Here is a 25,203-nt window from a genome sequence, read left to right on the forward strand (position 1 = left end):
TTTTTCATGTGAAACATTTTCCACACATTTTCCATTTTTTTGGTAAGGAAATCTTTTCTGTCTACAAACAAATGATCAATATTTCTTCAGTTTTGAAATAACAATGTTTTTCATTTTGATCTTTCTCTTCAGTTTCTTTCAGTTCTGGACTCTCCACTTTTAACGCCATCAGGTCTGAGGTGAAATGAGACAAATACAAGTTAACACCAGTTTAATGGCATAAAACGAGACATCAAAACATTTAGACAAGAAAAGCATCAAATCCAAACACATGTACCCAGGTGAAAAAGAAATATATTTACATTGTGCTTTTTTGGACATACTTAATATATTTAAATTGCACTATACTAAGTACATATTAAATGTATTATTTTGAAACAACTTTAAGTATATTAAGTGCATTTTAAGATATGTTTAAGATCAATTTTAATCTATTTGCAATATATTTAATGTATTAAAATTGTGTTAAAATGGACCCACTTCAAGTACATTTAGTGTATTTTAACTATACTACCCTTAATTTTATTTACAGTACACTTAAATGTTGTACTAGAAGTACATTACAAAGTTATTTTAAGCTAATAATTAATGCATTTACAGTATATTTTAAATATAACATTAGCTCATTTATAATGTATTTTCATAACACTAAAGAATTCGCTATTAATATATTAAAATATATATTTTACAAAATCATTTAATATGCCAGAAATATAGGTTTAATATATTAAAAATATACATTTAAAAAACCCATTTAGTATGCCAATAATACATTTTTTTAATATTAAAAATATACTTTTTATAACAAAAGTTTAATATATTACAAATATAATGCAAACTACTGTTTCTGTAAAGACAGTATCAAATACACATTTATAAAGTACAAAACTTTTATTTAATTTGACATTTTTTTTAGCCAAAATATGTTCTCAAAAATAAAGATAAGTGATCTGCAGAGCTCCATTTAACACAAAATAAGAATAATAAAAAATAAATCACTAAAGAGCATTTGTAGGAAACTAGCAATTTCATCAAACAATTGAACCACATATGGAGCCACAGAAGACAAACAAATGCATTTTTAACAAACTAGCAATAGCCAAACAGTTAACCAAGAACTGTAACAACTCAAACATCACATCTTCTTCATCCTTTCAATGGAGAGTGAATGTTCTTTGAGGCTGACTCGTTGTTGCACTTCCTCCAAATGAGGGCCCGCACCTCAGACACTGTCGTCTTTGGGAACTCTTTTATCTTAGTGTCTGTGAAAGGGGAAAAAGAAACTGTAAAAAATTCAGCAAATTACAATACAATTCAGGACTGTAAACCCTGATCCGGCTTGTGTTTTCACTGGCAACAGTACCCTTTCTTGATAGGCTTGGTCTATGCTGGAAAGCAGCGAATCTCCACCATTCTCACATAATGACTATGCTAATGGATTTTCTATATGGTTAAGCATATACAAAAACACAAAATAATTATTACAGTCATGAATTTATTATAACTTTTTTCCTAACCATTTCTGAGGATTCAGCAAGAGACTTGATCTTGAGCTGTATGGGCCTCTTTTCATGGACTCTATTACATCTTTGAGAGATGATACAATCCCAGGAAACTCTACAAGACAAAAATAAATAAAAAAACAACAACACACATTTGAGTTCTTCTTCATTTTTAGTTAATCAAGGTCTATTGATTCAATAAAATGTATTTTCCAAAGAAGCATTGCTGTAACTTTAAAACTTTTGCTGTGCAAAGACAGGAATTTCTAAGGATAATGGCAAGTTGGTTACGGCTAATAAGGTTTTGTTACATTTATAAATATAACAAACAATCATATACCATAATGGTAATGTGGCTAAAAAAGGTTACATTGCCTTATATTGACATAGCTGTTAATAAAGAGTCACCAAGATGACTTGTCCTTTCCATACTGGCTGTGGTACTCTATCAAAGACAAAAATATTCTAACATATATATATATATATATATATATATATATATATATATATGTTAGAATATATACATATATATCTGAACATCGGAAATATTTCTTCAATAACAATTAAAATATTATGTTAATAAATGTGTTAAACAAGTGTTTAATAATCAATCTATTGGGTAGGTTTAGGTAAGAACTTTGCTGTCCCAAAAAGGCAGCATCCATTTACATTTTTTAATAAATGCTTGTAAATATATTATTGATATTTTCACACACACACACACACACACACACACACACACATACATACATATATATATATATATATATATATATATATATATGTTGCCCCAAAGTACAGTCATATGGTTGTATAGATGGTCACTCATTTTTTTTCTATGGATGGATGTTTACATAACCAACAACGACTGTAAAATACCCAGTTAGTTTGGCAAAAGGATTCAAAATTGGGTAGATCTTACCAAAATCTACATTAACAAATCTTACTAAAATATACTTTTACATATTTCAGTCTACTGAAGGAACCAGTTGGACACCTGAAAGAGAACATGCTTTATGAATCTTCTTCTGAGATTAAGTGGCAGCCAACCATTAGTCATATTAAAAAAAAAAAAAAAAATTATTACTTTATGTGAAATGCAAACACTGCTTACTCTTTTCCTTGATTGTCTCTGCTCTGTATTTTCAAACAGGTCAGTGTCAGTGTTATCTGAGTCACCTGACAATGGAGTAGAGGTTACAGGTGCTTTCAGTCTTTGCAGGTTCTGGAGGTCTCTTTTAAGTTTGTCTCCCATTCCAGCATCAGCTGTACTTTGAGATGTACTTGCACTCTAAAAGCAACACACTAAAATTAACATTTCACCAATAATAAAAAAAAATAATAATAATAATAAAAAAAAAAAATCTAAAACCTTTATGGCTTCAGGTGTTTTTTCCCTTTCTCTGCAGTGGTCTTCCAGATGTCTTCTCCTCTCTTAAAAGCATCTCTCTTCATGATTAAGTCTTTGTAAACGTCTGCAAATACACACACACACACACACACACACACACACACACACACACCATTTCATTTAATTTCACAGTGTACAGTTATTTGATTTGATGGTAACTGGTGTACATTATAGTGCTTATAACTTTATTTATTGATCTACCTATAGTAAGTTTACTCTTTTTATGAGTAAAGACAACAATGCTTTTATACTTGAATCAAACAGGAAAAGTCACTTTATAGAATAACCATCAGAAGTTTCTAGACCTAACGTTAATAAGTGTTGCTGTTAACGTCAATAGTCCTCGTACTAGCATTGAGATATGCACACTGTCCACATGGAAAAGTAGTTTATGCACCCAAAGTGATCTTAAAGCTAGTCGCTAATAGGTAACAATAATAAACTTAACTTACCACCAAGTAGTAGTATTTTTGCTGCCAGTATCTTGCTCTGTCCATGTCGGCCGCGACTTGTCAGGCGCACCGCTATTCTGAGTTGTTCGCGGGAGCTGACCTGGTACTCTGCTCGTCTGTGTTCTCTTAAAATGATATCGGTGCTGTCCACTATGTCCGAGTCAGGGAAATAAAACAAAGCATAGCTAGGAAACGACATGATTTCCGTTGAAATATCGTATCCGTTGCCCGATCAACTTGTGTTCATCTCCTTAAAATCTGTGATTGGACAATTGCCTGCAAATTGTATAGCTTGTTTCTGATTGGCCAAATTGAACTGCAAGGAATTGGCTGTGATTGGTCAAACTGAATGCACTGCTACAAAAAAAAAAAAATAATAATAATAATAATATATAAATATAAAATAAATATATATATATATATATATATATATATATATATATATATATATTTATAAATATATATTTATACTACCGTTCAAAAGTTTGGGGTCAGTAAGACTTGTAATAGTCTTTAAAGAAGTCTCTTATGCTCATCAAGGCTGCATTTATTTGATTAAAAATATAGAAAAAAAAAAAAAAAAAACAGTAATATTGCAAAATGTTTTTACAATATAAAATAATGTTTTTTTTATTTTAACATACTTTAAAATAGAATTTATTCCTGTGATGAAAAGCTGAATTTTTATCAGCTGTTACTCCAGTCTTAAGTGTCACATGATCCTTCAGAAATCATTCTAATATGCGGATTTATTATTAGAATGATCAATGTTGGATAATATCAACAGTTGTGCTGCCAAATATTTTTTGGAACCTGTGATTTTTTTTTTTTTTTTCCAGGATTCTTTCATGAATAACAAGTTTAAAAAGTACAGTGTTTATTCAAAATATAAATATTTTATAACAATGTAAATTATTTATTAACTTTTAATAAACTTTTAAATTATTAACTTAATACATCCTTGGTGAATAAAATTATTAATTTCTTAAAAAAAAAAAAAAAAAAAAAAAAAAAAGAAAGAAACAATAAAAATGTACTGACCCCAAACTTTTGAACGGTAGTGTATATATGATACAATCATTATTATTATTTCTGTCGCCTGACCTTCGGATGAAATGTGGCACTGAAGTGACGAAGTAATGAAGACATACAAATCTTACCTGCACTTACAAGGTAATAAGATTCCAAAAACTACACATAAGAATGCAACTGCATATTCATATAGTGTATGTATTACTGTTTTTATAAAATATATTAAATATTACAAATGTTTATCATAAAAAAACTTGGAAAAGCAGTCTAATGTTCATTACATAAGTATTTAATATAAATTGCAGTAGGCCTTGCAAGTTACATATACTGCCAACACAATACACATAATATATACATTACATAAGAGTACATTAAGTATGTTTTCTGTAAATGCACCAAAAGTTTAACAAAAGTATGCTGTTGTTTTAGCATAATTTCAAAAAGTGTAATTAAGCATATATTTACTACCAAAGTATTTTTAGTATACTTTTTGTAAATATATTTAATGTGCATTTATTTCTGCATATTCCGTAAAAGTGTAATTAAGCATGTATTTGTTACAAAAGTACCTCTAGTATACTTTTGATAAATATATTCACAATATCTTTGTGTTTAGCACATTTCTTAAAAGTGTAATTAAGCATATATTTATTATCAAAGTACTTCTAATATACTTTTTAGAAATATATTTACAAAATATTTGTGTTTAGCACATTTCTTACAAGTGTAATTAATCATAAATTTATTACCAATGTACTTTTATTATACTTATTAGAAATGTATTTGAATTGTACTTCATTTTAGCACATTTATTAAAAGTGTAATTAAGCATATATTTATTACCAAAGAACTACAACTATACTTTCTGTAAATATGCTTAAATGCGATTTAGTATATTTTTAATGCACTTCAAATAAGCACGTTGGTAATACAAATGTATTAAAAACACACTATTTGAATTTCAAATACATTTTTAATACATTTAATACTACGTCTTTTTCACATGGGTATGCTAGACCATATACCTACTAAAATACTGAAAGAGGTGTAACCTGTAATCTCAGAACCTCTTGGCAATATCGTTAAATATTTGCTTTTTTAAGGACCCCATCCCCATTCTTTAGGACCTTCCATCTAGACCTTGATAGAGAGATGTACCATTACATTGTTCTTCCCCAGGTGGCTTTCTGTGTGCCCAATCCAATACTCTGTGAAACACAGACGAGATCTTGTGACGATATCCTCGTAAAACATATTGCAGTGTTTACATTATAGCTTCACGATTAATCCTTAAAAATATAGAGATTTCGATTCAAACACCCACGCATTCTTTTTCCTGAATGACAACCATTTAGCTATGTCTATTAGGACTGTTCACATCGTGAGTGTCAGTGGAGCATGAGAAGCACGTTTTGTCACTGACAATGTTAATGAATGCCAGGATAAATGTGAATGCAGAAAGAGCAACACAAACAGTCTTTTCAACCACATTATAATCATTATTTCTGTGTTACAGACATTTAAATAACAGAAGTACTCGGATAAAAGTTTATAGTTTGGGTATAAACACTTATTGTCTACAGTAGCGATTAAAACGAAAGTATCCTAACACTTGTATGTATAGTAACGCTTATCCTCTTCCGCCAGCAGGTGGCGACAACTGCCTGTTTAAAATTGTATGTCACTGAATCATTCATTCAGAAGATTTCAATAGCCAAACAAGTCTAAATGAAGTGAGACACTGACTTCATCATTGAATGCTTTTTTTTATTGTTTTTTTTGTATTGTTAATGTTTTTAAAAGACTTAACCCTTTAGGCGCCAGGTTTTTTTTTGAAAAATGCTGAATTTTGACATTAAGATTTCAAAAGCTTGTGGCTTGAAAGGGCTTAAAAATAGAGGTCTACTGTAAATTAGAAAAATGTTGGGCATGACCAAAAGTTTATGTGGGGTGTAAATATACTAATCTAATTTGCATATTATGACATCGTGAGGGGCGGCCATCTTGAATTTCACAATATTTAGGAAATAGTTGATATTGAATTGATGTTTGAACTTATTTGCATGTTCTTTTTTTTTTTTTTTTTTTTTTTTGGTCTTTTTATCCTCATTCCATATTATCAGAAAAGAGGAAACCAACAATAACACAGGAGAAAGCACAAAATTATTACTATATTACTATACTAGTAGTAAAACGTATGTGAACCTACTTTTTGATCAGGTTATCAGTAATATTCAGGAAATAATAGATATTGAATGGATGTTTGAACTTATTTGCATGTGATTTTTTTGGTCTTTTTATCCTTTTTCCAAATGATCAGAAAAGAGGAAACCATTTGAACTTATTTGCATGTGGGGTTTTTTTTGTTTTTTGTTGTCTGTTTATCCTCATTCCAAGTGATCAGAAAAGAGGAAACCAACAATAAAACAGGAGAAAGTACTACATTATTACTATATTACTATAATATACAGTAGTAAAACGCATGATCCAGATCACCCCGCTTGCCTCTACCACGTCTCCCGGCTCTCGCACGCACAGCGCAGCCACTCCCACCTCCGTGGGGTGCTGGATCCAGCCCCGCTGAATCCAGAGAGCTAGTGCTACTTCCAGCCCCACATTCACCCCTGCAACCCCCTTTCCCGTTGGGCAAAGGGTCGAAATGATAGCTTTTTTGTGCTTCATGAACACTTTCGCCTTGACGGCAGCACCATTGCACTGTAAAGATGTACCGGGAGATGCGCGATCATTAGACGACCGATCGTCATTTCCAAAAGGCAAATATTCCCCTTCAGAGTCAGAATCGGCGAATAACATGTGCAACACATCCAGTGGTGGTTTCAGGCATGGGCGAACGGGGCAGCCGCCCGGGGCGGCATTTTTTCATGACACGTGGGGGGCGGCACACGAACTTGGAGGAAAAAAAAATCATCTGTGCCGCTAAGCGGTTTTCTATTGTCTATGATACCTGTGCCGCCCCTGCTGCTGAAGGAGCCGCACAGAAGCTGAGCGAGAGGAGAGGAGAGGAGGGGGGATGAGGGGAGGGGAGCAGAGTACAGTTCACCTCTCCCAAATGAAGCAGACAAGGAGGTGGGCTAAACTATGTCAGTGACACCTGACTTTATTACAAATAACGCACATTTCATTCAAAATATTACTTCGAAAAAAAAAATTGAAAAATAATTATAAACACAGACCAATAAGTTGCACTTTTTTTAATTTATTTAATTGTGTGAAATTGCTAATAAAAAATAGGTAATAAAAAAACGATTATGTGGAGGTGAATTGGTTTAGTCTTGACTTCTGGTCGTGAGTGACAGCGTTGGGGGATGGGAAATCTGTTGATTGTCGATTATAAAGTAAACACAGCGATGGAGAGAAAAAGGCCAAAGCTGTCAGGTGCCCAATTTAGGAAAAAAAGAAAAGGTACGCAACAATGTTCTCTCTGTATGATTAAGGTATTCATGTCATTATGTTAATTAGTGGTATAATGTTAACTCTTAGGTTTGTTAGCCTTCTTGCTTATGATGCTTGCTATGCTTACCTTGCTAAAAAAACACAATAAAAGCCTAATATACAAACATCACAGACATTCTAATGGTTTCTATTAAATAGCATTATGAACCATTCACTTTTTCCAGTGAAACTATTACAAAATTCCTTATTGTAGTGTGTTTTGGACACTTTTCCAATAGGATTTACCATCCCACCCACCAATAGAATCCATCATATACCAGCAGACACTGTTATACTTACCATTAAAACCAATACAATTCCCATTATAACCATTAAATCCATGATCCACCGCCGGGAGGGAGTCTGGCCCGGGGAGCAATTCAGTGTAGAACTGCCACTGAACACATCCTTACAGTACAACTTTTTACTTTTTATTTGGCGATTTTCTCTCACAAAACTCACAATTCACTCGCACGCTATGAACTGAACTGCTTCCGCATCAGAGATACGATAGCTCACTTGCTTTGCTATTTCCTCAAACATGTTGAATAGGAACATGACGTAATTTTGGTCTAGAATCAAAGTACTACATGTCTGCCATCTAGTGGTAGGGAATACAAATTATATATTACACCATATTAGAAACTACAGTCTGTTTTAATGAGTATGACGTCTTGTCGCAATTTTGCGACTTTGGCGCTTAGAGGGTTAATTGTAAATATTGAGGATAATCCTGTTTTTATACCCTAATCTGGCAACAAATCTCAGGGGATATTCACATTTCAAAATATAAACAACATGAACAACATATGACTTAATTTTCTTTTTCAACATCTTAAGACAATGTTTACAATTAATACTAACAGTAGTATTGCATTTGCCGAAAAAAAACGTAAGATTAATATATGCCAACTGTCTACATTTTCTAAATGTCCAGCCCCATGGATGTACATGTTGGCTTTAGGTCAAACTGACAAAACAACTACAGAAAATTTTAACCAAGTCATGTGACCCCTGTTGGGATGGTTGTTGTTGTAGCACAAACTGAATTCTAAGTGACACAGGTTGTTTTACCGTTGTGCAAGCCGGATAGTACAAGCCGGATTTGTTGTGTTCAATAAAAGTAATTCACGCAATTGTAACAGCGTTAACCGTCCATTCTATTAATAGTATAGAATAGAATGAAACATGGTGGCAGCGGTGCTTTGTTTTTTGAAGAAGAGCACAGAGATTTAATAGACACAACGCGAGACAACGGCTGACTAGTATGGTCGAGAGAGCGGAGAGTTCAGGCGCAGTGCGGATGGAAAACTCATTGGGACTGAGACCGCCAGCAAACCTTTGCTTGGACTCAACTAATCTGGCGAAATCATGGAAAACGTGGAAAGAAGAGTTCACACTGTATAAGGATCTTACTTTGGCGGATGCCGGCGAAGACGTGAAACTGAAAGTTTTCAGCTATCTCATTGGGGAGACGGGAAGAGAGCTTTGCGAGACCCTAATCCCTTCCTCGTCACCGGATCGGACTGTAGACCGATTGATAAGTGCTTTGGATGATCATTGTAGTCCAAAAGTGAACGAGACAGTTGAAAGGTACCGTTTTTTTGTCAGGAATCAGTTTTCCGATGAGAACATTGACAAATATGTAACGGACTTAAGAATGCTCGCCAGTACGTGCAATTTCGGCCAGATCAAAGACTCTCTGATCCGCGATAGAATTGTTTGCGGCATAACCAGCTCTGTCTTGAGAGAGAGACTTCTAAGAGAGCAGGATTTGACGTTGGAAAAATGTGTGCAAATCTGTAGAGCAACAGAGTTGTCAAGAGAAAATAGCAGAACAATTGAAGGGCGAGTGGCAGAGGAGGTGCTTGCAGTAAAACATGCAGTGCGAAAAGAAGATGGTAAGAGCACAGTAAACTGCAAGTTTTGTGGAAAAGTACATGAAAGAAATAAAAAGAAATGTCCTGCATATGGAAAAAAGTGCAAAAACTGTGGAAAAGATAATCATTTTGCTGCAATGTGCAAAACTAAAAAGCTGAAAGAAAAGACAGTGCATACCGTCACAGAGTCAGATGAGGAAAGTTACGAAGACATCTTGTGTGTAACAGTTGAAACAGTGAACACTGTGACGGAGGATAAACGGAGACCGCCCTCAAAACTTTTTGCTGCCATGCTCCTAGGAAAAGAACAGGTGAAGTTTCAGTTAGATTGTGGAGCTAGCTGTAATATAATTCCTGTCAACCTGCTAAACCCAGCCACACAAATTGAAAAGACAGAGAAAGTGCTGGTGATGTACAATAAAAGCACACTACAGCCACTGGGAAAATGTAAAGTCAAACTGCGAAACCCTAGAAACAAGAAATTGTACAGACTAGAATTCATGGTTGTTGATGAGGGGTCTGCAGTGCCACTATTGGGCAGCAGGGCAGTACAAGCCATGAACCTGGTGAAAGTTCAGTATGAAAACATCATGGCTGTGGACAGTATTGTCACAGAGGAGACTGTGAAAGTAGAAATGTGGAGCATGGATAATATCAAAAAAGACTATGCTGACGTGTTCCAGGGAGATGGATGTTTGGAAGGTGCATATAGGATGGAAGCAGACTCAAAAGTAACTCCAGTGAAACTTCCAAAGAGAAGAGTTCCCGTCGCAATGATGGCACCACTAAAAGCAGAGCTGAGTGATCTTCAACAAAGAGGGATCATCACACCAGTAGACTGTAGCACAGAGTGGATCAGCAGTCTTGTAATTGTCAGGAAGCCATCAGGAAATCTTAGAATATGCATAGACCCAAGACCACTCAACAGGGCTCTGAAAAGATCATCATTTCCCATTGCCAACAATAGATGACATTCTGCCAGATCTATCTAGAGCAAAAGTCTTCACTGTGTGTGATGTAAAAAATGGATTTTGGCATGTGACTCTGGATGAGGAGTCAAGTTACATGACCACATTCGCCACACCGTATGGCAGATACAGATGGCTGAGGATGCCAATGGGCATCAGTCCCGCGCCAGAGGTGTTTCAGAGAAAACTCAGTCAAGCTTTGGAAGGATTACAAGGCATCTATGTCATTGCCGATGACATCCTCATCACTGGAGAGGGTGAAACCTTGGAAAAAGCAAACCAGGACCATGACGACAAACTGAGAGCATTGTTGAACAGATGTAGAGAAAAGAACATCAAACTGAATGCAGAAAAGTTACAACTGAGAAGAAGTGAGGTTCCTTACATTGGGCATTTACTTACTGCAGACGGGCTCAGAGTTGACCCTGAAAAGGTACGAGCAGTCAGGGACATGCCACGGCCAGAAGATGTCAAAGGTGTCCAAAGATTTCTGGGCATGATAAACTATCTCTCAAAATTTTGTGATCACCTATCGGATGGCTGTGAGATTCTGAGGCAGCTAACTCATAAAGACAGTATGTGGGAATGGTCAGATGTGCATGAGCAAGCATTCACAAAGCTCAAAGACGCCATCACAAAAGCTCCGATCCTCAAATATTATAATCCAGAAGAAACACTGACGCTTCAGTGTGACGCATCAGAGACTGGGCTAGGAGCTGCTTTACTGCAGAAGGGGGTGCCAGTTGCTTATGGAAGCAGGGCATTGACTCCAACAGAAAGGGGTTATGCCCAAATAGAAAAGGAATGCTTAGCCATCGTCTTCGGGATGGAAAAGTCCCATCAGTATACGTACGGGCGGAAAGTCACTGTTCATTCCGACCATAAGCCACTGGAAAATATAATAAGGAAACCCCTGCTGAATACCCCAAAACGGCTGCAAAGAATGTTACTTAGACTCCAGAGATATGACATCGAGGTCACATACATCCCGGGGAAGGACATGTTGCTTGCTGACACACTGAGCCGCTCGTACTTACCTGAACATGCGTCAGAGGACTCAGTTGAAATGGAGATTGAGAGCATAAACATGGTCCATCACATACATATAGCAGAAGAAAGACTCAAGGCCATCAGAGAGGAAACAGGTAGAGACAGGAAACTGCAGTCACTGATTAAAGTAATCCAAGAAGGTTGGCCAATGAACAAGAAAGACTTACCGAGTGACGTTGCACATTACCACTCCTTCCAGGAAGAACTGAGCACACAAAGTGGAGTTGTCTTCAGAGGAGAGAGAGTAGTAATCCCTGACAAACTCAGAGGTGACATTGTTCAGCGCATTCACTCCTCACATTTGGGGATAGAGGGATGCCTAAGAAGGGCTAGAGAATGTGTTTATTGGCTGGGCATGAATGATCAGATAAAGACTTTCGTAGAAAAGTGTGACATCTGCAGGTCTATGGACGTAAAACAGCCGAAGGAGACTCTGTGGTCACATGAATTACCTAGCAACCCATGGTCTAAGGTAGGAACCGACATATTCACTTTAGATAATAGAAGCTACCTAATCACCGTCGACTACCTCTCTAATTTTTGGGAGCTGGACTATTTACCTGACACAAAATCAACCACTGTCATCCATAAACTGAAAGCCCATTTTGCGAGACACGGCATCCCCGATGTTGTTGTTTCAGATAACGGCCCACAATACATATCAGAAGATTTCAAAAGGTTTAGTAGACAGTGGGAATTCAAACATAAGACATCATCACCTGGATACCCACAGAGCAACGGGATGGTGGAATCAGCAGTAAAGACTGCAAAAAGACTGCTGAAAAAGGCAAAAGCTGATGGGAAGGATCCTTACCTCGCCATGCTTGATCAGAGAAACACACCATCACAAGGGATCAAAGCAAGCCCAGCACAGAGGTTGTTCAGTAGGAGAACCAGAACTCTGATGCCCATGCACGACAACCTGTTACAACCAAAGGTAGTTCACACCCAACAGGGACAGATTGAAAACAGAAAACGGCAAGCTGCATACTACAACAGACATGCAAAGGATCTAGGCACTCTAAAACAGGGAGACAGAGTCCGTGTCCAGCCAGGGGAGCATAACAAAACTTGGACAAAAGCGACAGTTGTGAAACCCGTGGACCACAGATCTTATGATGTCCAGTTTGACTCAGGGAACATTCTGAGGAGAAACCGGCGACACCTCAGAAAAGACAGAGTCACAACTGCAGAAAACACAAAGCCAGCAGATGGAAATAGGGACCCAATGATTGGCTCAAACCCAATCAAAGATACTCCTGTTGTTGCTGTTACAAAGTCTGGAAGAAAAGTGATTAGACCCCACTACCTTAAAGACTATATTCAGTAATCCACGAAAATATACCTCCATTCCTCTTTGGGAAATCTAGGAAAAGGGTTTAGTTCTATATTTGTTCACCTGCAGTTAGGGTGCAGGTCTGAGTTCCAATTGAAAAAAAAAAAAAAGACTTTATTTTGTGATGAGTTTATTAAAACATTACAGATACAGACTTGCTGAAATTACAGTTAATGCTAAGACAATAAGAACTTGTGGAATGTTTAGTTAATACACAGTAAATTCGAATGTATACATACTGTCTTGCATTGCATTTCTAAGTGATCAAATTGTTATTAATGTGTTAAGTTATTTTGGAAAAAAAAGAGAAAGGATGTTGGGATGGTTGTTGTTGTAGCACGAACTGAATTCTAAGTGACACAGGTTGTTTTACCGTTGTGCAAGCCGGATAGTACAAGCCGGTTTTGTTGTGTTCAATAAAAGTAATTCACGCAATTGTAACAGCGTTAACCGTCCATTCTATTAATAGTATAGAATAGAATGAAACAACCCCCATACTCCAAACAACCTCAACTATGATAATGATAACAGTTTGGATGAAAAATTCTTCCTCACGCCTCCTACAAGAGACTAAAGAACATGAAACATTGAATGTTGTTTTAAGTTGTTTTAATTAATTATTTAATTAATTGTTTTATAATTAATGCATTGTTTGCATATTAGCAATGTGCAAAAAAAGTGTTTATGTGGTCACATATACATGGTCAAGTTTTTAAAGTGGAGTGATTGTTTTCAGTGTTACTTACCGAACTGATCTGGATTCTTTAACCACAGGTAACAAATACTGAAGAACTTCATCTGCTTTCGTTTGTGCTCCAATAAAGTGTTTTAGATCAAAAACATCCATCTTCTGCTCTGATATCAGCAACACATAAACCAGAGCTGACCACTGTGAAGAGGAGAGTTTGGTTTTTCTTATTTCTCCAGATTTCAGATAACGCTGGATCTCCTGCATCAGTGAATCATCACCCAGTTCATTCAGACAGTGAAACAGATTGATGGATTTCTCAGCAGAGCAATTCTTCCTGATCTTCTGTTTGATGTACTGAACTGTTTTCTTTTTGTTGTAGGAGCAGCTTTCTCTTTGTGTCAGTAGTTTTTGTAAGAGAGTCTGATTGGACTCCACTGAGAGACCCAGAAGAAACCGCAGGAAAAGATCCAGATGTCCACTTTTACTCTGTAAACCCTCATCCACAGCTCTCTGATGCAGCTTAGACATTGACTTCATCCTATTTAGGACTTTAGACAAAGAACTTTGTTTGGTTTTGTCAAACACATTTTTCTTTTTGTATGTAAAGGAGAGGTGTGCATATAGAGCTGCTAGATGTTCCTGAAGGCTCAGATGAACAAAGCAGAAGACTTTCCCCTGATACAAGCCCAACTCCTCTCTGAAGATCTGAGTGCACAATCCTGAGTACACTGATGCTTCTGTCACATCAATGCCACACTCTCTCAGGTCTTCATCATAGAAGATCAGGTTTCCTTTCACAAGCTGCAGAAAAGCCAGTTTCCCCAGTTTGAGGATCATGTCTTCATCCTTCACTTTCTTCTCATAGTCCTTCTCATGTTTGATGTTGGTCTGAAGGATCAGGAAGTGTGTGTACATTTGAGTGAGAGTCTTGGGAATCTCTCCAGTCTCTGCTTGACTCAACATCTTCTCTAGAACAGCGGCTGAGATCCAGCAGAACACTGGGATGTGACACATGATGAAGAGGCTCCTTGATGACTTCAGGTGTGAGATGATCCTGTTGGCCAGACTCTGATCACTGATTCTCTTCCTGAAGTATTCCTCCTTCTGTGGCTCATTGAAGCCTCGTACCTCTGTCACTCGATGGACACACTCAGAGGGAATGAGATCAGCTGCTGCTGGTCTGGAGGTGATCCAGATGAGAGCAGAGGGAAGCAGATTCCCCACAATGAGGTTCATCAGCAGCACGTCCACTGAGACTGATTCAGATACTTTACACAGTTTCACTTTGCTCTTAAAGTCCAGAGACAGACGACACTCATCCAGACCATCAAAGATGATCAACACTTTATATTCATCACAGGATATTTTCATTTCTTGTGTTTCTGGGAAAAAGAAATTAAATCAATCTGTCTCACCTCATGCTCATTATTGATCTCTTCACTCTCACTCTCTGTGATGTAGAGCTCTGTGTAGATCTCATTCAGCAGTGTTGGGTTTCCCTGTATTGCTGTTCCCTCATACAGACACTCAAACTTCTTTATCAGATTTGATCTAAATGTGTTGAGGTTTTCATGGCTGTAAAATAAAAAAATCACATTGTGACATGAGTCAACGCCTTACATATTCTGTATCATATCTTTAAATCATAACTTTTACAGAAACGTTTTACCTAAGACCAGGCTGTGTATTTCCACTGTTAGACTTTACTGGTGGATTCATAGATATGTCACTCTTCATAGACACACAACTGAGCTCTGCTTCTGATCTCTTCTGATAAACTGAACTAAAACAGAGAGAGATTTTAGTTAATCAGGCCCCATTTTATATTTAGTGTACTGTTATACTCACATCAAAATAATGAATTATGTACAATGTACCTATTATGTTAATGTTAAATTGCACAGTTCCAGTACTGTACCAACATCAGAAGCTGTTACATTGGACTTAAATTCTACATGAATGTGGTAAAATAAGCTCCATCACTGACTACTGATGGTGGGACTGTTTTTTCTTCAGTTCATGGAAAGAAGCAGCAAACACAATGGAAATACCAGGTATGTTTTACTTGTTTCAACAGTTGAAAAGGATCTGTTCATGTGTCAAGAAATGTCAAACCTTCTCCAGGGCCCAAAAACACTCTCAGACCCCAGAGGGTCCATTAATAAAGGGAGTCCATTAGTTATTTAAATGACTGTAACAACAAATCAGTTATACATGTATCATTATCAAATTCACATTAAAGAACACTTTAGAATTATTTCATACAATGTTTATACAAAAATTGTGAACTACACTGTGATATGATAATATATAATGTTATGCTATAATCATATTTGTATACAAATGTTGTACCTGAGACCAGACTGTGAATCTCCACTGTTAAACCTTTCTGGATGGTTCATTGACCAGTCACTCTTCATAGACACACAACTGGGCTCTGCTTCTGATCTCTTCTGATGAACTGAACTAAAACAAAGAGAGATTTTAGTTAATCAGGCCCAGCTTTATATTTAGTGTTTATATTTAGTGTTACTTTGTTCTTGCATCAAAATAATGAATTGTTCTGTACAATGTACCTATTGTGTTCATGTTAAATTACACTGTTCCAGTGCTGTACCAACATCAGAAGCTGTTACACTGGACTTAAATTTTGCATGAATATGGTCACATAGGCTCCATCACTGACTACTGATGGTGGGACTGTTTTTTCTTCAGTTTATGAAAAGAAGCAGCAAACACATTGGAAATACCAAGTATGTTTTACTTGTTTCAACAGCTGAACAGGATCTGTACATGTGTTGACATGTCAAAAATTCTCCAGAGTCCAAAAACACCCTCAAACCCCAGAGGGTCCATTAATAAAGGGAGTCCATTAGTTGTTTAAATAACTGTAGCAACAAATGAGTTATGCATTATCAAATTCATTTTAAAAACACTTTATAATTATTTCATACAATGTTTATACAGAAATTCTGAACTATACTGTGATATAATAAAATATAATGTCATGCTATAATCATATTTTTATACAAATGTTGTACCTGAGACCAGACTGTGAATCTCCACTGTTTAAGTTTTCTGAACGGTCTCTAGACGCATCACTCTTCATAGACACACAGCTGGGCTCTGCTTCTGATCTCTTTTGATGAACTGAACTAGAACACAACATATTTAATCCTTTATTGTAAGAATCTTAATATAATAAGATAATAATATACTTCAAAATGTATTTTTATGAAAATGACTTTTGGAGCCTTTATGGTCTCATTGTTTTCAATAAATATTATACCTTAGAAATATTATAATGTAATGTGTTTCTCAAAGTACCTGCATCCTGGAAAAAATCCTTCATCTCCAGATGTTTGTGTTTCATCCATGATGGATCTGAACAGTTTGATCTCTACCACTGATAAAGATGTCTGTTAAACAAGTGACAAACAATCACAAAAAAAAAGTTAAAGTTATGTTGTTCTAAATCATTCTATAACCTTTAAATATATTATTTTAACAAATGTAATGTGACATTTACAGTTTAATGATATTTTCTTGTAATGTTAAAGTATCAGATGGGAATATGCATAGGCAAACTGCATTCAACTGAGCTTATGAATAAGCTTTGTAAGCTCCACATCTGGTTATTTTGGGGAGATCTTCAAAAGAAGAGATATAGCCCTTGATTCATGTTACATGTTAGCTTTAAAATGAGTCTAAACTCACTTAAAAATATATGCAAAACATCTCAAACAGGCTTTGATGGCTTTTAGCTTTGCTTTTTTAGCAAATAGAAAAATCACAGTGTTACAGTGTCACAGTTATAGTCTAAAACTGAATTCTGGTTTATATTGTAATTTTTTATGAAATACACAATATTATTGAAGTCTTCTGGAATCAGATATTCATTTTGAGTTATTTCAAGATGAAAACAAATAGACATTCTACCTCAAGATTGCACAAAGAATATAAAGATGAGATATTCTCCTTATATTAAGAAAGCCAATACGAAACAGGCCCAGCACCCACTGGGACATAACAGTAACACACGTTACAATATTGCAATCTCTATTTGTCATATTTAATCGTGTTTCTTGAGTGCTTCATGATTAAGTTAGTAGTTTATGCTTACTTACAATAACAAGGAAGTGCCTTTGTGCTCCACAGCTAAAGACTTGCTCTGATCAAAATGTTAGGCTATTTTCAAAATGTCCATGTTTTTCCATACTTGTCAATTCCCACATACAGTAAGAAAATAAAAAATGACAGTTAAAAAAATACAAAAGCCAAAAATCTTACAAGCAGATAAACGTTGCATGCAAAAGAATCTGCTTTCTAGAGGCTGACATTTTTTCGGGGATCCCACAGGAATTCCGCAGGATGGGAAACAAAATCACGTGATTGGGACGGGGCAGGAAAAAAATGTCAGCGGGAGAGGGTGGGACCGGGAATCGTAACTCTCTGATTGTTAACAGCTGGTCTATGTGGTAATGGAGGACATCCAAATGCTCACCTATCATTCTTCAACCTCAAACATGGCTTTTCATCTGAAAAATGTATGTAGTAGCAACTTAACATGTCCGCTCAATCTAATGTTAACCTAGAAAAATGTGCGCCATGAAGTTTCAGTGCGAGTGTGGAAGCTGAATAGTAGCGCGCTATTGCATGACAGAGGCGCTGGTGCTAAAAAAGCACCCCTAAAACATCACCCCTGCCGTGAAAAGCACCCCCTGTCGCGGGAACGCGCATTTGAAGACGGTCGCCTTACAACGAAACCATACGAACAACAACCGGTTCTTTTATTAGCGTTCACGTATCATTTTGTTTTCATTAAAGCCCAGATATAAATATTATGTTTTACAGTAGGGTGAGGACTGCAATGTTAGGATGGCATATAGATGAGGCGATACAGGTGTTTTCCACTTCAGACTGTTTATTAACAACTGCGCAATGGTTCAACATACACTCACTCCCTGCTGCGATTCTCCACTGAACTCCCGTACACTCTGCGCATGACGTCAAGTATGAGCTACTCGCTATATTACCATATATGACCTAAACATATATTCAGTCTATCATTACATCTCCCCCCTTTTTTTTTTTTTTTAACAGAACAGAATAAACAGAATGAACAAATAAAAGTTTCCTCCTTTTCTTTTAACAGTGTCCTGTTTAGATGTCAGCATAATATGAAACTTGTGTATACACACACAGGGAACTATCTAGGGATTCCAGGTAGACTACCGGTCACCCACATAGACGCTGAGGATTATTCTGCCCCATATAGCAATCTATGTACTAACTATGAAGTCTTTAAGGTATCCAGGCTGCTTAATAACTCTTCCTCTGGACGTTACGACGTTCTTGGATTGCTCTGAACCATCCTGCTCTTTGTTTTGAACTTGAACGTCTTGTTGCTGTTCGGACTGAGTTTGTTCTTGATCTCCACTCCTCTTTTCCTCGAACGCTTGTCGGTGAGAAGACGAGCTGAAGAAACGTAGATGTTTTCTGTTCCTTCGTAGATTTCCAGCTTCTGTGCGAACTATGTAAGACCTCGGAGTGTTGTGCTCATGAACAACTGTAGCAGTCTTGTTCCAGCCGTTCTCACTGTCCGTCTTGACTACAACAGGATCACCAGGTTTGAGTTCGGGCAACGGACGGCACCCATGGCGTCTATCATAATACAGCTTATAGTTGGATTTCGCTTTATTGTCGGATGCCCTAACTCTTGAAAAGTCAGGCCAGTTAGGTGTCAGTTTTTTTTCCAGGACAGGAACCGGTGTTCTTAGCTGACGTCCAAGCATCAACTGTGCAGGGCTGTATCCTGTCGCTTGAATAGGTGTCACTCTGTAAGCGAGAAGAGCTAGAAAAGGATCTTCTTGCTTGAGAATGTGCTTCGCGGTTCGCACTGCTCTTTCAGCCTCACCATTCGACTGTGGAAAATACGGGCTTGTGGTGACGTGACGAAATCCGTAAGCTTTTGCAAAATTCTGAAAGTGTTGACCGCTGAACTGTGGACCATTGTCAGTAACAAGGGTATCAGGACAACCCCATCTGGCAAACATGTTGCTCAACCTCAATGTCACAGTCTTTCCTGACATGTCTGGAAGATAAGCAATGTCGATGAATCTAGAAAAATAGTCGACCACTACAAGGTAGTTTCTTTTGCCGACTTCACAAATATCAGCGGCAATTCGCACCCAAGGTGCTTCTGGTAACGGGGTAGTCATCAGAGGTTCTCGACGTTGTGCAGGCTTTTGTGTTTGGCAATATGTACAATTTTCTGTGAATACCTGAATCTCTTTGCTAATGCCAGGCCACCAAACGCTCTGTTTAGCACGCTCTCTGCACTTGGTAATCCCCAAGTGACCTTCGTGGAGTTTTCTTTTAACCTCAGCTCTCATGCTGGATGGAATGATGATCCTGTCACTATAAATCAAAAGATCATGACACACAGACAGCATATCTCTGACAGCATAGTAGGGCTTGACATATTCTGGTAATTGTGAAGGATACTTTGGCCATCCCTGTTTCACGTATCTCATTACCGCTTGCAATTCAGAATCAGCCTGTGTGCTTTCTACTACTTCGCACAGTCGTGAGCGTGACATTGGCCAGGCCGCCCTGGTGGACTCCTCCAAGGCCGTGATGTCATCTGTAAGCTCCACTGACCCTAGTTGCGGTGTTGGAGACGGATGCCTGGATAGAGTGTCGGCAACAACTAACAGCTTTCCTGGAACAAACTCGGCTTTAGCGTTGAATTTCATCAGTCGAATCAAGAGCCGCTGGCATCTCAGAGGAACCATATCAATTTCCTTGCTGTTGATGAGAGGAATCAACGGCTTGTGATCTGTATGAATTACAAAACTGTCCAGACCGTACAAGTATTTGGAAAACTTTTCACATGCCCACACCACACTGAGACATTCCTTTTCAATTTGTGCGTATCTTGCTTCAGTGTCTGTCAAGGTACGCGAGCAATAAGCTATGGGTCTCAAGCATCCATCATGCTGTTGAAAGAGAACTCCCCCTAATCCATAGCTGCTAGCATCTGCGCTTACAATAGTTGGTTTGTTCATGTCGAAGAAGGAGAGAATTGGAGCTTCAGACAAGAGCTGCTTAATTCTTATGAGTGCTTGTTCCTGTGCGTGACTCCAAGTCCAAGCTGTACCAGCTTTCAGAAGATCATTAAGTGGACGGGTTATCTCAGCCAATCCGGGTATGTATCGCCCTAGATAGTGAACCATCCCCAATATCCTCTTCACTTCTGTCACGTTCTGGGGAGGTAGAACATTCATTATAGCCGCGACCTTTTCCTTATCTGGTCTGACTCCATGAGAATCAATGACGTGACCCAGAAACCGTAACTGTGTTTGTCTCAACAGACATTTGTCCTCATTAAGTTTTAGTCCAGCATCAGAAAGTGTTTTCAGGACTCTCTGGAGGCGACGATCATGGACCTCTTGTGTCTCTCCATAGACAATTATATCGTCCATGTATGCCGCCGTTCCTTCATGGTCTCTTAAGAGGTTGTTCATCTCTCTTTGGAAGATCTCTGGCGCGCTTGAGATTCCAAAAGGAAGTCTGTGGAAAAAATACCTCCCAAAAGGTGTAATGAAAGTAGTGAGTTTAGCACTCTCTCTCTCCAGTGGAATTTGCCAAAACCCGCTCTCCGCATCCAACAGCGAAAACATTGTTGCGCCTGCCATTTGAGGTAATATGTCATCAAGAGTTGGTAGAATGTACCGTTCACGTTCTACTGCTTGGTTTAGACGATTTAAGCCGACACATATCCTCACTTGGCCACTCTTTCTAGGTACAGGCACCATTGGTGCGCACCATTCAGTCGGTTCGGTAATTTCTTCAATCACACCACCCTTCACCATCCTTTCCAATTCTGCCTTCACCTTAGGAAGCAAAGGGACTGACACTCTCCTAGCTGTTGTAACTGCATACGGGACAGCATTTGCTTTCAGCTTGATTCTCACAGGAATGGTCTTCAAAAGGCCGACCGACGCACTTGGTGAATGTGCAACATTGTCAATCCGCTGAACTAACCCAAGAGCTGCAGAAGCTTCTCGACTCAGCAAGTTACTTACATACTGTCCAGTTATGACAAACACTGTAAAACAGTACTTGTTGCCTCTGTAGTGAGTGCTCGTTTCAAACCTTCCTGCACTTCTCAATTTCCCTCCTGGACAATCCAGCACGGCATTGGCTGACGTCAAATCAGGCTTCATATTAAGAGCTTCATACGTTTGCTCTGATATTACACTAATGTCTGCTCCAGTGTCAATCTTAAATTGTACATCTGTATCTTGAATCCTCAAAGTTACAGTCCATGAGTCATTGGAGTCTTTTACTGTGATTGCTCCCAGGAAAAACGAGTCTTCATGCTGTTCGTGCACTACTTTTACATCACTAACATGTAGAGCGCGACACACAATAGCATAATGGCCCCTCTTACCACACTTTCGACACTCTGCTCTTCTTGCAGGACAGTTAGCAGTCTTTGGATGTTGTTTACCACATCGCATGCATTTGCCCATGGCTGAGTCATTTGAATGAGAATATCTCTGGTTATTTGGTTTCTGCACCCTTTTTTCCCCCATTCTGTCAGGCCTGAACGCACCTTTTGGTCGAAAAGACGTGCTATGCTTCGTCCGTACAACTTCATTCAGCGCTGAGGTGCCACTTTGTTCAGAAACGTGACTTTTTATCTGTTCCGATTGCCGTGCGTGTCTGCACGCTCTTTCCAGCGACAAGTCAGACATCATTTGCAATCTCTGGGACAGGTCTTTATCAAGAACACCAATCACCAGTCTGTCTCTTATATTTTCACCTTTAACTTCTCCAAATGCGCACGTTTCAGCCAGTTCATGCAAGCTTCGAATGAATTCTTCCACGCTTTCACCTTGCTTTTGAACACGTTGATGAAATCTTGCTCTTTCATGTATTACGTTAACTTTAGGCACAAAATAATTGTCTAACTTGTCCAAAACGATGTCGTACCTGTTCTCGTCGCCCTCTGCCGCGTACACGAATGTACTGACGATGTGCTCTGCCTCCTTCCCGAGAGAATATAAAAGGGTACAAACTTGAACTTCCCCAGACTCTTTATCCAGCTTCGTGGCTATTCGGAATCTGTGGAAACGCTGCTTCCATTCAGGCCAGAGCTCGGGATGACTGAAGTCAAAACTTTCGGGAGGAGAAAACTTTGCCATTTTGTCACGTTGACTTCTGACACCATGCAATGTTAGGATGGCATATAGATGAGGCGATACAGGTGTTTTCCACTTCAGACTGTTTATTAACAACTGCGCAATGGTTCAACATACACTCACTCCCTGCTGCGATTCTCCACTGAACTCCCGTACACTCTGCGCATGACGTCAAGTATGAGCTACTCGCTATATTACCATATATGACCTAAACATATATTCAGTCTATCATTACAAGGACTAGGCAAACTGGCAGAGAACGAGTTGTGGGCAGAGACTGCAGTGCTGTTTAAATCCACTAGATGTTCTCAGCGTGTCAAATGTTGTTTTGTCAGCCTACAAAAGAGGCTTGCAAAGTGGCATATGAAGAGTTTACTTGCAAAAACAGATACCTTTTATTTTACAGTCAAAACAGATACCAGTGTTTTATTTTACAGTCAACTGCATCTGCACATTTGCATAAAAATTAAATGTTTAATAAATAAATTGTTTTTTTTTGTCATGAAATGAATGAGAAATAAATGATACTCTGTCTCCTACTTTGTTGTTTCTTTATAGCATTGCCAGATTTGTCTGTAAGCATTTTTGGCATCTTTTTTATAGTCTCACCCAACACAGTTTTTTTCCCCCTATAATTAATTCTAGCTTGTGATAAGATATAAAACTTAAGAGGTTATGTTCGTTACAACAATGGTTTATAGATTTCAGCCTCTATGCAGCCATTGAGTACTACAGCCAGATAGTGGTTACTGATATTTTGAATATTTTATTACCATCATGTCAACAGATAGTCACCAAAATTGTAGATTGTGGCTTGTCTGAACTTACTGGAATTATAGAAGAAAAACTATATCTATCTATCTATCTATCTATCTATATATGTATGTATATATATATATATATATATATATATATATATATATATATATATATTAAAAATTAAAAATTGATTATAGTAATGTGAAATTTGGGGAATCCCCATTAAGAAATCAATAGTGGAAGACAACAGCAGCACGTTAACAGAACATGGATCCAATATTTTATACAACTAATTTGGATTACAAAACTAAAGGGCAGTCTCCGATAAACATTACTAAAAAAAAAAAATGAAATTAGACGAAAGGCTTCGGAATGTCTGCTGACATATAGATAAATGGGTAAGCAAGCACTGCAATTGAAGAAAACATACATTTTTAAAATGGCTTTTTATTGAATTTTACTTGCTTACATGTATATTTTCCATTGTGATGATTGTGTCATTTTTGTTAACTCAGCCTGGATTATTTTGTATTTGTACTCACAGTCATTCGCTTTCCATCATAGCCTTTCATCACTCTTGTCAGTCCATGCCTTTGCTGTAAAGTTAGTTTGACGTTTGACATTCATTAGACATTCGGAGCCCAATCTAACTAATATAGACATAAATATATGCCCTTTACGTTGCACAAGGCTTAATTTATATATATATATAAATTAACCATATAAATGAATTAACTACATGACATAATACTATAAAACCAATACTAAAATGTTCAGAAAAACATCCCTGTTATTGCACAATGCTTCATTTTTGGAATTAGCCTTTTATGTGGTTTATAAAATTGTACAACTTTTACTGTATTGTAGGGTATCAGAGCGAATCAGACAAATGGAAGATTCGATCAGAACATTTGGTTGAAACCAAAGAGCCAAATTCCACAAAGAGGCCCAGAACCACGTCATAAATCTGTCCAGGATACCCTGGCGCCAGCCAGCCTGAAGTAAGCCTAACCAACCAACTTTCACAGCTTTGAACAACTTGCAACATTAACACAAAACAACACAATTATTGATAATCCCAATTCAGAAAGGAGATTGTCAATATTGGGGCAAGAAACCCAAGATTAATGGTCAAAGATACAGCACATCAGGACCATCACATGAGGAAACTTTGTTGGGTGGTGCTCCCCCACCCAAGACAAGAACCAGACCGAGTTCCTTCTAAATTCCTTTGTTCCTTGGAACATGCCCTTAGTTCACAGAATGACAGAGAGACTGTCCCTTTTACCTATATATGCTCCAAAGTGATGCTTAAAAGGACTTAAAATCAGACCATTGCATAACTCCCTACTATGTATGTTACCCACACATTTGTCTATTATGTTCTAATCACTCGTTGTGTATGTCCTTTTTAATAACTATTGAATAGCTTTAGGGTTTATATTCATGTTTAGTAT

General features: G+C 37.5%; 1 protein-coding gene across 5 annotated transcripts; it reads right to left on the reverse strand.

The window, feature by feature from the left end:
- Window positions 1-774: 774 nt before the first annotated feature.
- LOC127161593 (NLR family CARD domain-containing protein 3-like) lies at window positions 775-15,243 on the reverse strand. Of its 5 annotated transcripts, none has more exons than XR_007827096.1 (6): window positions 13,831-15,243; window positions 3,366-3,515; window positions 2,875-2,977; window positions 2,617-2,793; window positions 1,518-1,617; window positions 775-1,262 (listed from the first exon to the last, which is right to left on the reverse strand). XR_007827096.1 is itself a non-coding variant. In XM_051104332.1 (2 exons), exons 1-2 carry the CDS (start codon window positions 15,144-15,146, stop codon window positions 3,362-3,364), a joined length of 1,470 nt encoding a protein of 489 aa, XP_050960289.1. In that variant the 5' UTR covers window positions 15,147-15,243; the 3' UTR covers window positions 3,024-3,361. The 5 variants fall into 5 exon arrangements, 3 of the variants coding, with proteins under 3 accessions (XP_050960289.1, XP_050960290.1, XP_050960291.1); XR_007827095.1 differs by having other exon boundaries at window positions 777-1,262; window positions 2,682-2,793; XM_051104332.1 differs by lacking the exons at window positions 775-1,262; window positions 1,518-1,617; window positions 2,617-2,793; window positions 2,875-2,977 and having other exon boundaries at window positions 3,024-3,515.
- Window positions 15,244-25,203: the final 9,960 nt, after the last annotated feature.

The sequence above is a fragment of the Labeo rohita genome, unplaced genomic scaffold (assembly GCF_022985175.1).
Source record: "Labeo rohita strain BAU-BD-2019 unplaced genomic scaffold, IGBB_LRoh.1.0 scaffold_68, whole genome shotgun sequence".
Classification (NCBI taxonomy): Eukaryota; Metazoa; Chordata; class Actinopteri; order Cypriniformes; family Cyprinidae; genus Labeo; species Labeo rohita.